The 17,448-nt window shown below is 34.0% G+C and overlaps 2 protein-coding genes across 2 annotated transcripts in view; one reads left to right on the top strand and one right to left on the bottom strand.

Moving 5' to 3' along the window:
* The first annotated feature begins 98 nt into the window (after positions 1-98).
* On the top strand, positions 99-7,942 carry Nsa2 (NSA2 ribosome biogenesis factor). The gene is made up of 6 exons (XM_027927643.3): positions 99-217; positions 1,844-2,031; positions 2,125-2,275; positions 3,582-3,761; positions 6,310-6,502; positions 7,268-7,942. The coding sequence occupies exons 1-6, from the start codon at positions 215-217 to the stop codon at positions 7,333-7,335; spliced, it is 783 nt and encodes a 260-aa protein (XP_027783444.1). The 5' UTR covers positions 99-214; the 3' UTR covers positions 7,336-7,942.
* Positions 7,943-11,660: 3,718 nt separating this feature from the next.
* The window catches only part of Fam169a (family with sequence similarity 169 member A), a 46,771-nt gene continuing 40,983 nt past the window's right edge, over positions 11,661-17,448 (bottom strand). Inside the window, exons 10-12 of the mRNA XM_027927642.3 lie at positions 16,946-17,102; positions 13,246-13,449; positions 11,661-12,262 (exon numbers count right to left, since the gene is read on the bottom strand). Of these exons, the coding sequence (XP_027783443.2) occupies positions 11,714-12,262; positions 13,246-13,449; positions 16,946-17,102 (910 nt within the window). The 3' untranslated portion in view covers positions 11,661-11,713. The remainder of the gene's footprint in view (positions 12,263-13,245; positions 13,450-16,945; positions 17,103-17,448) is intronic.

A 17,448-nucleotide genomic window follows, 5' to 3' on the forward strand; every position in this document is an offset into this window, starting at 1 on the left:
AAATACCTCCTACCAGCAAGTTCCGCCCTTCTTGTTTAAAGTGAAGAGAGGCTCGGAACGGTTACGCCGCGCGTGCTCTTCACTCGGCAGTTTTGAAGGGTAGCTCTTTCCGGTTCCGCACTGCGCGGAGTCGGCTTTTGGGTCTTGGGTACCCGAAGATTGAGAGCTTCTACTCACCCCGGAGACTGCACCCGGCAGCTCTGCGGCTATCATCATGGTAAGAAGTTGTCTCTGGCGCTCGCGGCATAAGGCATTTGAGTAAGTGGAGCCTCGGAGCCCACGGTAATGGAGCGGGGAGGGAGAAGTGGCAGGCGGAGACGTAATGCTGCTTTAAGGGAAGAGGGGTAGCCTCCGCGGAGTAAGCTCCAGGGAAAAGAAACTTTACCTTTGAGAAATAGTGAAATATTGGCCAGAATACGAGTCTTGGAGAGAAATAGATTTCATTCTGTTAAATTCCTGGTTTCAACACATGTGTGGTCACCAGTGCCAGAGCCCATTAGGAATGTGGTTGAGCCTTGTGTTAAAACTCCACGGTAGGTATTAATCGCGCCATCCCATTTTGTTGCTGAGGAAACCGATGGGTCCTTGTCAAAGGCTAGATGGCGAATGAACTACGGAGCTGGGTTTAACTGCCAAATCATTTCTCTTTCGACTGCATCTCTGTTTAAAATGAAATTCCTCATCCTTCCCTGTTTATGCAAAGTTTATGTGATAGCAGTTGAAAACAATACTTTGTTAACTTAAATTTGTTCTCTGAGCTGGAATTGGCTTTGCATCATTATTTTTTCAGTCTTAAAATCCAGATAGACTCTGGCTATGTGTTTAAAACAACTGTTGTTTAAAATGCAAAATTGAGCCCATATATAACTCCCAAGCAACTTTGGTAAACAGTCTAGCAGTCGACAGATGTCACACAAGACCAGCATATAACTGTTTATTAAACTATTCCTGATTAGCAAAAATTGTGAACAATTCGAACATCCATCATCTGGTCATTGAATAAACAAATGGTGTTTCATTCATACAATGGAATAGTATTTAGCAATAAAAGAGTTTGAAGAACTGATACAAGGTGAATGAATCCCAAAATTCTTATTCTGATTGAAAGAGGCCAGATTCAGGAATTTCCCCTTTATGTATATGTAGAAAATACCAATCAAAAATAAACAAATAAAGGTGTGAAAGGAAGATCAGTAAAGAGAAAGTGGGGAGAGAGGAAAAGAGGGTGAAGGGGGACTGAAATCAAATTCCTTGTATCCATTAGCACTCTGTTCCGGGAAAGGCAAAACGCTAGAAATAGATATCAGATTGGGGGTTAGGAAAGGGGATTGATTTCAAAGTAATACAAAGGGAACTTTTGAGGGTGATGAAAAAAAATTCGTTATCTTTATTACAGTGATTACAGAACTGAATAATTGCTCAAAACCTGGAACTGTACACCTACACCTAAAAAGGGCAAGTTTATGGTGTTAATGGACCAAATTTTTAAAATAAAAAGTACAAAATAATGATAATGTTATTGAATTCACAGATTACCTATGTCAGAGAAAAACCAATAGAAAATCATGTCAGCTCATCTTTTTAGTGGTCCAGTGTGTTTTGGACAGTTCCCTTCAGTGAACTGTAATTGTCACTGAGATTATTACACATGTAAATTCTACTTCTTATCATCTAAGATAAATTTATTTAACTTACATCATGTAGATAAACTTAATAATACCAGAGTCACTTACACAAGAACATTTGGATGATATGACATCATGTGTACTTTATGTACTGTAAAATAATTTTGGAGTAATCTTGTCATTACTTTAAAAAATTAACTTTTCTTGCATACTTATAGCCACAAAATGAATACATTGAATTACACCGTAAACGTTATGGATACCGTTTGGATTACCATGAGAAAAAGAGAAAGAAGGAAAGTCGAGAGGCTCATGAACGTTCAAAGAAGGCAAAAAAAATGATTGGCCTGAAGGCTAAGCTCTACCATAAACAGCGCCATGCTGAGAAAATACAAATGAAAAAGACGTAAGTGAACCCATTTATTTCTTATTACAAGTTAATATTCTTTGGATAATAGTCATTAAACAGATAATTTTGAATATATTTCTTTCTTGATAGTATTAAGATGCATGAAAAGAGAAACACCAAACAAAAGAATGATGAAAAGACTCCACAGGGAGCAGTGCCTGCCTATCTCCTGGACAGAGAAGGACAGACTAGAGCAAAAGTACTTTCCAACATGATTAAACAAAAGCGAAAAGAAAAGGCGGTAAGCAATAAATATTTAGTCTCTATTTCTTTTTTGTTCAGGAGAATTACTTAAATTTGAAGTTCTTAGTTTATTTTTTCAGTTTAATTTGAAACATGAAGGGAAAGTATGATTACCATTATTTAGATATTAAAAGTCTTTAAAAATTTTGTAAATTTCATTTTATATTTAAAAATTGATTTATCACCGGCTTTTAGATATTAATGATTTTTTAAAATGTATTACAATATCATATCTTTCGTGTTAAAAAATTAAGCGAATAATGAGTAAATCTAAAATTCAATATTTAATGACTTCCTGTACTTGAAAGCTCCTAATGCTATGCTCCTGTAGAGTAAACACAACTACTTTTGGTTTTATTGCTCTGCAGTGCCAGCACAGGTTCAAATGGAAAATAATTACAAATTCCCTAAATAATTTGATTTCAATAAAAATTCAGATTACTTTTGCCATAGAAACATAAAATTCTGTGAAAGGGGGCATAGATATTTTTAAATGTGAAATGTGTTGACAGAAACCCAAGAATATGCAGTATCTGTATTAGAAAAGTTTGTAGTCTCCAGACTTGATTTTTTAATTCTTACTGCCTTATTATTTTTTTTTTTTTTTTTTGGATTTGTAAATATCCAAAACTAGAATGGCATGACTTTAACAGTGAAAGAAACTTTAGTGGTTATCTACTTAAAGTCTTTCATTTTATAGATAAAGAAACTGGATTCCAAAAGATGATAAATCATTCTTCATGGACACTTAACTATAAAATGGTAGAGCTGCTCCTAGAACCTGTCCATGTCTCAGAAATAAGTCCAAAATTCTTTACGCTGCCTTATACTGCTACAGTGTGTGTTATATAATTTTTTATATATTTAGTGTGTGCATGTTAATGTATATGTATGTTTATACACATGCACATAAATTTGTATTCTAAGGAGATATAAAACATCTAGTGAAGGACTTTTATCTCACTAGAATTGTACAATCTAAATATCCATTTGCAGTAGAAATGCAAAGATACATTAAGTGGAAACAGTCTTCCAGTTTTACAAACTACTAGTAATGCATATATGCTCTATAGAAGTCACTGCTTTATTACAGATGGTATTTTTTACCCATAACAGGGCATTAAGATTTTTAGCTTAAACAAACCAATTATTTAACATACCCATGAATACAGACTTAAAAAACAACTGAACCATAGACGAATGGTTAAGGAAAAAAGTGAATCTACAGCTCTGAACAACTAAAAACATATTTAAGCTATAATCTTTTACTTACAATACAAATTTTAACTCCGGTATATCATTAGGGAAAATGGGAAGTCCCCCTTCCCAAGGTTCGTGCCCAGGGAGAAACAGAAGTATTAAAAGTGATTCGAACAGGAAAGAGAAAAAAGAAGGCCTGGAAGAGGATGGTTACTAAAGTCTGCTTTGTTGGAGATGGCTTTACAAGAAAACCACCTAAATATGAAAGATTCATTAGGCCAATGGTAAGTCCTTTGCAAGGGTGTAGTCACCTACATATTAGTCCTTGTTAAACTGGATAAAGTATATTACAACTTCCTGAAATTCCTAAAATTTGTTTGAAAAACAGGTTAAAAGATGTTTTTATGCTATTTTTGTTACTCTGAGAGTGGTTACTTAGCACTTTTTCCACTATAATCAACAATCTTGTCTTTAACTTCATAAATGGAGATTTCAAGTGAAAAAGAATTTTCATAATAGATATCTTTATCGAATTCCTTGAAACATGATATATTAGAACTTTCTCTATCCACACAGTTACACTCTACTCATTCAATAAGTGATTATTATATGTCTGACACTGCTAGGCCTCAAACACGTCTTTAAGATCAGTTAGAAAATTTGAGGACAGTTTTGAGTCACTTCTGGTTTAGTAAGGGAAATATAATAATGCTTTTGAAAGCATTCAGTATGTAATCATTATAAAAAGAGAAGAGGAGTAGGGGTGAGGCTCAGTAGTAGAGCACTTGGTAGCATGTTCCCCAGCACTGCAAAAAGAGATCAAAAAAAAAAAAATACATTGTGCTTGGCATCCCCAGCACCACGAAGTAAAATTTAATTTAATTTTTATTAGCTAATATTTCTTACTTCTTTTTTTTCCTCCCCCTTCAGGGAAATATGCCCAAGTTACCAATAATCCTGAAAGTGATGGATGCCTAAATGCGGTCTTACTGGTTTTACAACAGTTTTACACTCCTTAAAATTATTATAAGACTAAAAATCAATCAAGACTACAAACTACGACTACCATTAGTAGTAGTTTCTGAATACTACCATATAATATAGCTATAAAAGTAGCTTTATTATGATGTCAGTGATGTTAATATGCCCCCAAACTAATCATCATCTGCCCACCCCTGCTTCAGGAAAAATATAATTGAATATATTTTTGTAAAATGCCTTGAAAACCAGCCTGCTTAAAACAAGGAATCAGAAAGCTAGTATTAATTCTTGCTCAGGGTGATTGTTTAATGGATTAAATAAAATACTGGCAGTCTGTTTATGTAAATTAAGTCTTACTGGGGTTTTTTTGTTTATTTTGTTTTGTGGTGCTGGGAATTAAACCCAAGGCCTTGTGCATGCAAGGCAAGCATTCTACCAACTGAGCTATATCCCCAGCCCTAAACTAAGTCTTAATGGAACACAGTCACGCCTGTTTGTGTATACATTGCATACCCACCCTACCCTTGAAGAGTTGCAAGAGACTATATGACTTGAAAAGCCTAAAATGTTTACTGTTACTTTATTCATCTACTTTTGGATTATATCATCAACTACCCTTGTTTTCAATTTCATATTCAAAATTTTCTGAATGTTTTGGTAAAATGAGTTCAGTAGGGAGACAATGTACTAGTCAGGCTGTTCTTATAAGTATATTTAAAGAATCTATTACTAAGAACCTGATTTAATATCATCCCTTCCCACCATATAGGTAAAAATAAAGACTACAAAGTATGGTGACATAAGTACTACACTCCAAAAGATCCTATCTAGATGGCTGGGTGGTTCCATATTTGTAACAAAGCCTCTCTGGGTGCTCTCCACTCTTGTAACTGTTATCATTGAAGAAAACTGACAGTCCACCCCTTTTAGTATCATGCATGGTAGCTAAAGTATATGGAGACCTAGAATTGGGACATTTACATTTGATTGATTTCATTTATCTCCCTTTCCATCATTTGATCAGGTTTCTTTTTTTTGTACTGGGATTGAACTCAGGGGCACTCGACCCTGAACCACATCCCCAGCCCTTTTAGTATTTTATTTAGAGACAAAGAGTCTCACTGAGTTGCTTAGTGCCTTGCTTTTGCTGAGGCTAGCTTTGAACTTGGGATCCTCCTGTCTCAGCCTCCTGAGCCACTGGGATTACAGGCCTCCACCACCACGCCCAGCTCATTTAATCAGGAAAGGAGTCATTAAGATTGCTGACCCTTGTTTCATCATTTAACAGAAAGAAAGGAGGGGCATATGGTAAGGTTATCATGTATCATCAGCTCTAGCATTGTGCTTGGCATGTACCAAATTTTCAATAAGTGCAGATGACTAGACAAAGTCAAAATAGGAGTATTTTTCTAGGTAACTGTTACATAGTAAAAACTTTGCAGGAGTATATATGTAGGATTTTTCTTCACATTTATCCTGTTAATTTTTTAGTCATTAGAAATAATAGTATTTTATTTGAAAGGTTGAAAGATTTGACATTTATTGAACCAATGATTAATTTATTTATTTTAATTAGTTATATATGACAGCAGAATGCATTTTGATTCATTGTACACAATTGCAGCAAAACTTTATCTTTCTATGATTGTACATGATGTTGCATCACACCATATGTGCAGTCATACATGTACCTAGGGTAATGATGTCCATCTCATTCCACCATCTTTCCTGCCCCCATGCACCCTTCTTCCCCTTTGCTTGAACCAATGATTCTTTGATGGTGCAAAAGATAAGTAAAAAGGACTACTCATCATTAACATTTTGGACTCATAGCTTATGTTTGCTTACTAGGGCTTACGTTTCAAGAAGGCCCATGTAACACATCCTGAACTGAAAGCCACGTTTTGCCTACCAATACTTGGTGTGAAAAAGAATCCGTCATCCCCACTGTATACAACTTTGGGTGTTATTACCAAAGGTACAGTCATTGAGGTGAATGTCAGCGAGTTGGGCCTTGTAACACAAGGAGGCAAAGTGATTTGGGGTAAGTCAATTTTTGAATATGGAGATATTGGTGTTCTACAGTCCTAATAGAAATACATTTCAAGTTGATAGTACACAGCACACATTTTTAATGTGGAAGAGCTATGTGAGCTAAAACTTTATGTAAATCTTTAGGAACACTACTTTATAGAGCAAGTTATGCTGCACTTTTTAAAATTGAGCTTATTGGTTTCATTTAAATAAGGGGTAATTTGTCATGCAGCAATTTTAAACTCTTTTTAGTGCTTAAAGTACCTTTAAACTGTGATGTTCTTCAAAAGGGAAGAATATACCTGAAATTCTTGTAATTGGTTCATAATTCATGTTGGCAACTAATCTCAACATGGTGCATTTTTAAGGAAGAGTCAGAAAAGTAGAGGCGTATTAATGCAATGAACTAATAGAATAGAGCCAATTACTATTTATAAATAAATAGATGGATGGATGAATGAAATATCCATTGACAACTAAAAAAATATTTTGTAAGAAAATTACATTCAGAACACAGCTTGGTCTTGAATGACTTAAAAATCTTATTCTATTCATATTTAATAAAAGTGGTTATTAGACGTATTTTAGGAATATTATAATTAAGAGTTTAATTTTATATTTTTTTAAATTTGGGGGCTAGGATATAACTCAGTGTTAGAGCAATTGCCCAGCATATACAAGGCCCTGGGTTTGATCCCCAGCACCACGAAGTGAAATTATATTTAATTTTTATTAGCTAACATTTCTCACATCTTTTTTTTTTTCTCCCCATCAGGGAAATATGCCCAGGTTACCAATAATCCTGAAAATGACGGATGCATAAATGCGGTCTTACTTGTTTGACAACAGTTTTACACTCCTTGGAATTATTATAAGACTACAAATCAATCAGGAAAACCACCATTACTGCACAGTGATGGTTCTGAATACTACCAAACAGCCTTACGTATCTGCAGTCATTAAGAACTATATATTAAACTGTTTAAAAAAAAAAAAAACATTAAAATGAGGGAGTTTGCAGGTTGTTCTTTATTTGGGGGTTTATGTTAAGGGTTTACATGTTTTTAAGATTCAACAATTGAAAAAGCAAACCCATAAATACCAGTATCTGCATTAAAGAGTGGATATTCAGCAATGCAGATCTGTCATTTCGGAAAAAACCACCAGTATAACTGAAAAAATATCTAAGAGAAAAACAGGCTATACAATGTAGAAAAAATTCAGACCTCTTAGATAAATCTTTTCATCAGTGATCTTGTTCAGTAAGTAAATTAACATACTTTTTTATGTTAGCATTTTCTATATTCTGTATATATACTTGTGCTTTCAGAATGGTACTAAAAATTTTGGATAATTCCACTTAGTTTTCATTAATGCCCCAAAGAGAAAATTATTTGCAATTAATTGGTTAATGTAAATAAAAAGGTCATGTTTTAGGGTTCTAATTCAATTCCGTGGTTTGAATTACATGGTCATGACTCTAAGCTTTAGGGTGTCTATATACTACATTAATCACCACAACATTTTAAATTCTGTTTTATTTTTAAGTCTGCAAAGTACAGCCAATAGTGATTATTTCTTTAACAAAATAACTGAATATCTAAACAAATTCAGTATCTAAACACATTTTCATGAATGAAAGTAGGGGTAAAGTGAAAGAATTTTAAAACAGACCAGAAAACAATCACAAAATATATTAATAACTATTTTCAAACTTTAAAAAAAAAAACAAGTATTCTGTAAGACTTGCTATTCTGAATAATGTTTCATTTTTCCTAAGTTCTATAAACGTAATCGAAGTTCTAGAACACATAGGAAAAGGAAGGCTAGTTCCATGTAAATGATGGTTCAGTACAATAGAAATCATTTGACAGAAGCTGAACCCTTCTTAAATTAGAATTTAACAAATGATTTTGCCACTAATAAAAATGGGTAATGTGTGAGTTAAGTTCTAGAAGAGGGAAAAAATTAACTTTAGGTAATAACTGAATACTACAGAAAGGATGTTTGCTCAATTTTTAGACCCAAATTAAAGAAACAAATTATCTTGTAAAAAAGAGGTTTGATACTCAGTATGAAAACAAGCATAACATTTGTAATAAATCACCTGTGAAAAGACTGGATCACACCTGAAACACCATGTTGCTACTAGTGGACATACAAGGCAGAAATCTGTTTCTAAAATATTGTTACACAGATGAGTAGTGTCAGTATAAATTCTTTATTTACATTAAAATCTTGCAGTTTGCTGGTGTGACCTAACCTTAGAAGATAACCCCCAAGGATAAAGTGGAACATAAGAGCAGATAATTTAGATACTAGGTAAAGACTCAATCATAAACCTTCAAGACACTTTTTATAAAGTCACTAAAACCATTTTAAATAGTGTTACAGTAATCTGCTAAAAGCAAACCATTAATAACTAGATGTTATCTTTACCATCTCTGCACTGTATGGAAACACCATGAATATAAACACATTTTAAGTCATGCTGTTTGATTTTATAAAAAAATCGTAATAGAGCCTCTCACCTTTAAAAGTTGTAGAGGAGCTTTGTTAATTTTTAAATATACTAATTTCTGTGAGGTCTAGCAATTGAATAATTTATACTTGAAAGAACTAAAATTTTGCTAATAACCATCTGCTTTATATTACACAAGGAAATATATACGTATATACACAAAAGTCAATTCCTTTCTTGGCAGACATCTGAATAGAAAATAGCAGTTCACAAAGGACTATGTAGAATGTGACTGAACACTCAACAACTAGACTAGCTGGTTGAAATCACATTATAGTCTACTGTAATTTTGAAAGTTTTTCTAATGTGTTACAAAAACTACAAGTATCTGATTAAGTTTATTTAGAATCTCTATTCAGGATAAATTGTTATAAACTGTATATATCAACATAAATTACTAAACAAGAAAAGTTAGGTTTCTCCATGTGATCTAACTTTTTGCTCTATGATCTATAACCCAAAAATAACATTTTCTAACTATCATAGATATTAATAACATTTTCTCATGTGCTGAGCAAAGTTTTGAACAAGTGTTAAGTTTACACTGTTAGTCCCCAGTGATCATACATGAATAAGAGACTTCACACACCAAGAGTTGTGAGTACAATCTTTTAAAACTATACCAGTTTTAAAGAAAGTAAAGACAGCAATGAGCAAAAAAAAATTAGTAAATTATCTAAAAGTTTAAGTCTATTTTAAGAAATGAAAGATGGAAACTATGAATTTTCTGGATCTTAACAGGATCTAAGTTACCTTCCTAGTTGTGATATTAACAAGTTTCTTAAACTGTAAAATAGCATGAATATTGGATAGGTTCACTAGCATTAGTCACACTTATATGCTGAGAAAACAAATGACCAAAGTACTTTCATTTTCACTTAGAATAAAATTATCTAATTTCCTCTGACCAATAATTATAGAAAATAGAGAACACAAGTGTTCAAGATCTTATGTGAATAGGAAGGGCTTACTGTTTTGCCTGCTTAAGAATTTAACTAATTGATCTTTCTAAAATATCAATATTCCAAAATAAAATTTAATGACATGACATCATCAGACCACCTGACTTAAGACTGAATAAACTTTCAACATAAATCCATAGCACCTCAAATCATGACAGAAAGTCATAACATGTTTCACACAGGAATCAACAAGCTGTCAAGAACAAACTGAAAGGATCTCAAAATATTCTCAACATAAAGTGCAAATTGAAGTTCACATAATACTTTCAAAAAGTGGGATCTATATTGAGATTCTCTTTCAATTCTAAGAGTAACTATTTTATTTATTTTAAAACAAATTGCCATACAAAAACTTAAGTTTAGGGATTTTTTTCCCTCCAAATTTTTCTAAGCAAATAAATGACTTTGCTGTGGCACCACAAAGTACATACAGAAGCTAGCTTGCAACCAATACTCAGAACAAATCTAAAAGTGAGCAAGACCAAAGGGACAACTGAACCCTTCAATTTGATTTAAGCTATTGTACCTAAAGCTCCCAAGGCAGCTTTTCTCCTGCCATCTAGGCCTGAGATTGTGGGTACAGTTCCAGTTCTACACAAAAATGGATACCAAGGGCATAAACTGACAGGCAGGCAGATCTTTTGACTGAATAATCACAATGAGAGAGGACCAGATGAAAGCTGATGGAAAAATAGGGTTACTGAATTAAGGATAAAGCTCAGAAAAGGATCTTCTGAAGTATAGCTATTAATTGAGTAGGAACAAACGTATAGTTTTTGGTCATTTATCTTAGATTGAGACTAGATAGGGGCTGGGGTTGTGGCTCAGCGATAGAGCACTCACCTAGCACGTGCGAGGCCCTGGGTTCGGTCCTCAGCACCACATAAAAATGATATTGTGTCCATCTACAACTAAAAAATAAAAAAATAAAGACTAGATAGCCCAAATTAAACTGTATCCCTAAATTCTATAGTTAGGATGTTTCCCTGATTAAAGGTAATAAAAAAATTACAACGAACTATTACTTCAAATGGAATTTTAAAAATTTCCCCACATGCTAGTTAAATCCCTAGCAATTCTGTTACTATCAGAGTCAAAAGTATATTTTGTATGTAGCTTTCTGCAAACATTGAAGTCAAAGGAAGAAACTGCATCCCAACTAAGATTAAAAGGACAGAACCAAAATATCTTGATAAACCTGTGACATAAGTTTCTATTTCTGGGCTGTAATTTACTTAAGGTTTTACTTACTCTAATTTACTGCCATTTTTGTTTAGGTGTGCCAACTTTTTAAAAACTGGGAATTAGTTTTGATATCCAAGATAAAACTTCTAGACCCTTCACCAAGTTTTACTATTAAAACCCTTAGTATAAAAGATTTCTGTGATCCTTACAAGTAATGGAAAGCCGACTACTCACTTTTTAAATTTATATTTTTTTGAAATATCAATGGTCAAGTATCCCACCTGCTAAAGAAAAATATAGTATGATCTGGTTTCCCAAAATTGAAATATGGTTAATAAAAATAAAAAATTCTATTTACACAAAATAGTCTGAAAAAATTAAAAAGAATGTTGAACCACAGGTCCTAAAGGGAGAGAAAAACTGCATCATAAATTCCAGTTCAAATTGAAATTTTAGAAATTTTTGTCCTGTGCCCCATGCTGTTTATTAATCACTGTTTTAAAAACAACAATTATGTTACAAAGAGGATTTATCATACACATTTCTTCTTCATTCAGGTCAGCTTGGCTTTCTTCTTACCAGGTCCTTTATGCCCTTTGGCCTTTCTTCTTAAATTCCGCCTATCTACTACAGGCACTTCCACTTCTATCTCCTCTGAGCTGCTATCCACAGCTTTTTCTGCTGATTGTGTAAACTGATCCAGTTGCTCAGAAGATGCTTCAGACTGCTCCTCTGACTGGTTCTTCTGTCCTGCATTCTGTGAAAATGGCACATCCTCAAGTTCAACCTCTATCAAAGAACTCTGAGAAAGAGCAGTAGATGTGTCCTGGGGCTCAGGCACCCCCTCCTCACCCTGGTCTTCAAGTGAGGAAGTAGTGTTGGGTGATAAATTCTCAGATACCGGTTCTTCAGAAAATTCAGCTATCACGGAGTTTGGAAAACCACTGTCAGATCGGTCTTCATTTGAGATACTGTCAACCTTGTCTGAACTTCCAAAATGTGCTTTCTTTCTTGAAACTGGAGACAGTTTCTCTTCGGTGTGCCCTTTGTCATCAGATGGGCCTTGGTCTATCAACATTTCTGTATCAGTTATATGTGGAGTCTGAAAACACAAAATTTGGTTTTTGTGTTTTGCAATATAGTTCAATATAGTTGCAAATCTTTTGCAATATAGTTCTAAAATGAATTATTTTCACATAAATCTGTAATGAACTACAACTTAAAAGAATTCAGTATACATTATTTTTGTTAATCATCTGCATATTCCAAATACAATTTATTCAAAAATTGTTTCATAGTAATTTTAATACACTATTAGATATAATAATTATTTTACCTCAAAGAGTACTTAGGACTTTTAAAAGTTTTTTTAATATCTTTATTTTTATTTATTTTTTTTTTCATATGGTGCTGAGGATCAAACCCAGGGCTTGGCGCATGCAAGGCAAGTGCTCTACCACTGATCAACAACCCCAGCCTGACATTTTAAAATTTTATACCAAGATTCTGCAAAACCATGAATTACCTCCAAGAGTTTAGTCTCCTGGTGGTACTGGAGCCAGAACCAAGAACTGCTTAACACTATGCTACTCCACTAAATCTGATTATGGTTTCATTAGGTAAGGGCAATGTAAGTTTAATTCAGCAATTTAGTTGACAGACTAGTAAATCAGTGTAATATAATATTTTAGCCTTAAGTTAGAATATTTAAAAGTAAAAGAAATTTCTTTTCAAATACTACACCATGGTTTTTTTCCCCACTAATCTATTCTGCCTCATTAATTAAAATTATATTGGTCATAGACTATGAAAGCAGGTGGGATACTTGACATTTGATAAATCATGTTTATCCACTTTTCTAAGCATTCCCTAAGTAAATAAAGTAAAAATTCATTTCATTATCATAAAGCAGATATGCCTTTTGGGCCGGGGGCAGTTGCTAGGGATTGAAATCAGAAGGCAGATACTGTACAAGTTAAACTGGAGGAAAATATAGTATGCAATCCCCTCTATCCTCAATGGCATTTATAATAGCACACGTTAAATGATTTAAAAAAAAAAAAAATGGGGTTATTTCTGTCTTACCTTATCTGGTGCAACAGCCTCGTGAGGTTTTGAGGATTCTACCACCAGTGGAACGAGATTTACAGTGTCTTCACTGGAATTACAAGACTGTGCTTTTAATTCTTCTTCTAAACCTTCACTAATGGAGTCCTCTTCTTCCGTTGTAAGTGAAGTCTTAAGAGTATCATCCATTATCTCACCATTCATAGGCTCTAATTCAGAGTCCTACAGCAGGAGGGAAAAGCAGAGACCTTATAACAAACTTTTTGGTATGCAAGATTCATCCCTTCTCAGTTCCTATCATCCTTCAGGACTCATGATGGAGTTAAAACATTATATGGTATCAGAACTATTATTTGACCCTCTTTCAGTAATAGTCTTACTGGAGGAAAATGGAAACTAATGAGGAAAGGTCAACAAAGAACCCATAAATAGCTCATACTCCCAGTGTTCTAATGGAGATGGGGCAGGAGTATGGGTCTAAAATTTGGTGAAAAGACCCTGAACTTTCCTGCTCTTCTTTCTTGCCTGACAATCATGAGAGGAACTTTTTCAGTAAAAAGGCACCAGAGGGAGCCTAGACTTTTTAAGGTTCATCACCTGGAATCTTTGGGACCTGTTGGAAATTATTTTATCTTGCCAGTGAAAGTCTCCTAGAAAGTGGAGTTTGGGTGCTGCTTCTTACTGGGAAAAAAAGAGAACCCCATTCTCAGCTAGCTCATTGTTAGTCAACCCAGGATCATTTCTGAACAATCTGGCTCCTTGCATCACATTAAAATATGGGAAGGTGATCTGATAACACAAATCCTCCAATTTCTGAAATACTTCTTCCAGTGTTTATCAGTTTATTTCTATTTAATGATAAATATTTCAAATTAATTCTAGTGACAAGTCTAATAATTAGAAGAAATTTTATTACCATATTAAAAATTAGAAAACAAATACATTTGAGTATTCAGAAATAGAATACAAGATTTCTGAAAGCATATTAAGGAAAGTTCTCTAAAGAGATGTTGAAGTCAGAGACTTATCTTTTCTATAAAATTTTTTTTTTTCTAAGACTGAAGTTACAGCTCAGTGGCAGAGTGCTTGCCTAGCAGGTATGAGGCACTGGGTTCACTCTTCAGCACCACATATAAATAAATAAATAAAAATAAAGGTCTATTGATAACTAAAAAAATATTTTAAATTTTTTTTTTCTAAAGTTTTCTTTTCTTTCTTTTTACTACCAGGTAACAGGGACTGACCCCAGGGGCACTTAAACACTAAGCCACATCCCCACATCCCCAGCCCGTTTTTTCAAATATTTATTTAGAGACAGAGTCTCATTGAGTTGATTAGGGCCTCGATAAATTGCTGAGGCTGGCTTCATGATCCTTCTGCCTCAGCCTCCTGAGCAGCTGGGATTATATAGGCAGGCACCACCATGACCAGCTTAAAGTAAAAGTTTTTCTATAATTAATATATATTTTATTATTATCCAGGTGGTACACAGAATCAGATGCACACATAAGGTAATTACAATAAACTAATAAAAGGACCAACCAGAGTGGGAGAATGTTAAAAGGAAGAAAATTAGATAAATCAAATGCTTAAAAAAATAAACTGTGGTAACTGAAAGTAAGAAATGAAAAGGCCAGTCCATTAAGTTTTAAGTTTGAAAACAGAATGAAAGATAAAAACCAGGAAAAACAGGTTCAATACAGAAATAATAATTAAAAAAAAAAAAGGACTAGAGCTTGGTGCAGTGGCACATACCCATAAGCCAAGCTACACAGGGCGAAAGCAGGATAGCAAATTGGAGGCCAGCCTCAGCATTTAGTGAGGACCTGAACAACTTAAAGATACCCTGTCTCAAAATAAAAAATAAAAAGGGCTGGGATGTAGCTCAGTGGTAAAGCACCCCTGGGCAAAACCTCTAATATCCCCTCCTACAAAAAAAAAAAAAAGAGAGAGAGATTTGGGTTTAATTTAAGATGACAGAAGATATCTGTCTAAATAGAAATATTCAGTAGGCAAGTGACATTATGGGACCAGAATCTGAATAAATATTGAAAATCTAGAGTTACTGACCATCCCCATAAAGATAACAGTTTAAGTCATTAGATTGAATGTACTTTCAAAAGAGAGACCATGAACCAAAAAGTTTTCTAAATCTTTCTGAGTTTTCTAGAATGCCCATAATAAGGACAAAAGTAAAAAGGAGTCATTCATACATACATACACACATACATACATAACTACAAACAAAACTGCAGAGATTTAAAAAAAAAAAAAATGAGTGTTATAAAGACAAGGAACCAGAGAACTTCTAGGTGGGGAAAGTAGTTAATCCAGGTAAGGGAAGCCATCTGCATTAAAAAGGAAGTTGTCACTGATGACATTGAGCATGTGCTCAATGTCTTGCTGAGTGAATGAAGCAGGTTATATGAGGTACAGTAGATTGTAGATACAACAGTTTATTCTAGAGTTTAAAGGAGGAGAAGAAAACAAAATATCTATTTCTATCATCATTTAGATGCATACAAATCTTGGGTTTTTCAAAAGTGCTTTTCTTTATTTTTCCATATGTATTTTTATTTATTTTCTCAATTTCATACAATAAAAATGCTATTTAAAAATACAGTTTTGAAAATAAATAAATGAACCAAATACAGTTTTATGAAGAAGTAGTAGCTAAATTGGTGTGTCTTAAAAAAAGAAAATAAGGCTGGGGATGTGGCTCAAGCGATAGCGTGCTCGCCTGGCATGCGTGCGGCCTGGGTTTGATCCTCAGCACCACATACAAACAAAGATGTGTCTGCCAAAAACTAAAAAAAAATAATAAATAAATATTAAAAAATTCTCTCTCTCTCTTTAAAAAAAATAAAAGTTATAGGTGGATACAATATCTTAAAAAAAAAATAAAATAAAATCAGTTATGTAGTTATTCACCTGATGTACAGATTTGGAAAACAATTTAAAAGATTTTTTGAGAAACTCCAATACATATAAAATAAGGAATCTGTAGAGAGGAAAGGATTGAAGCTATTGGAAAAAGAAGAGAACAGAAATAGGAAGAAAAAAGAGGATAAGAATATTTGAAGAACAACAGAAATTAAGCAGATAAATAGTTAAACTAGTTATAAAGGCTTTGCCTGTTTTCTCCAGTTTTAGGGGGGAAAAGGTTCTTTTTATAGGAATCTGTAAGATCAATCATGGTTAAATATTTTTTTTATTTTGGATAACTGATTCCTATACTTCTATCCAAAATAGGGATGCAACTAAGAGCATTTTGGACCTAAAAGCATTCTAACTGGTCTGTAAGGTCACATCAATTGTGTACTTCTTCAGTGTATTTAATTCCACAAATCAATTTACATGTTATTATCTATTTATTTATTGTAGTACTGAGGATTGAGCCCACAGGCAGGCATTCTACCACTGAGCTACATCCCAAGCCCTTCCTTCCTTTCTTTGAAGTACACTGAAGCATCTTAGTACTTGATTATTCCTACATATGTGATACAACTCAAATTTCTATAAACTCAGCTTGAAATAAATTACTCTTATAACTTTATTCTCTCTCCCAACTGTAGCACCTGGGTGCCCTTATTTATTATCTGCTTCTTAACACTAACCGTAACTTATTTAAAATATATCATTATATTATTCTACCAATACATGATTAAGAAAATCTTACTTTACGTTCATTCATCTTATTTCACAAGTGACCTCATACCTTTTCACCATCTTGCTTTTCTATTCGTAGCTGGGTTTCAGGTGCAGGGCGTGTATCTTTATCACGACTTTCATCCTCAAATTCACTCACTCTCTGCTCAGGTTCTTCTTCCAGGAATTCTTCTGAGCTCTCGGAGGGGCGTGTAGTAGACTCTAATCTAGAACACAAAAGAAAACCATTCTTCCTTGTTCTCTTAAGGATCAGTATAAAACTTCAGGAATCTGCTGGGCATGGTGGTGCATGCCTCTAATCCCAGCAGCTTGGGAGGCTGAGACAGGAAGATCACGAGTTCAAAGCCAGCCTCAGCAACGGGAGGCACTAAGCAACTCAGTGAGACCCTGTCTCTAAATAAAATACAAAATAGGGCTGTGGATATGGCTCAGTGGGTGAGTACCCCTGAGTTCAATCCCTAGTACCACCCCCTCCAAAAAAAAAACTTCAGGAATCCTTTCTCTTTTTTGGTGGGGGGGGGGGGGGGGATACTGCGTATTGAACTCAGGGGC

Source organism: Marmota flaviventris, chromosome 5 (assembly GCF_047511675.1).
Source record: "Marmota flaviventris isolate mMarFla1 chromosome 5, mMarFla1.hap1, whole genome shotgun sequence".
Taxonomy (NCBI): domain Eukaryota; kingdom Metazoa; phylum Chordata; class Mammalia; order Rodentia; family Sciuridae; genus Marmota; species Marmota flaviventris.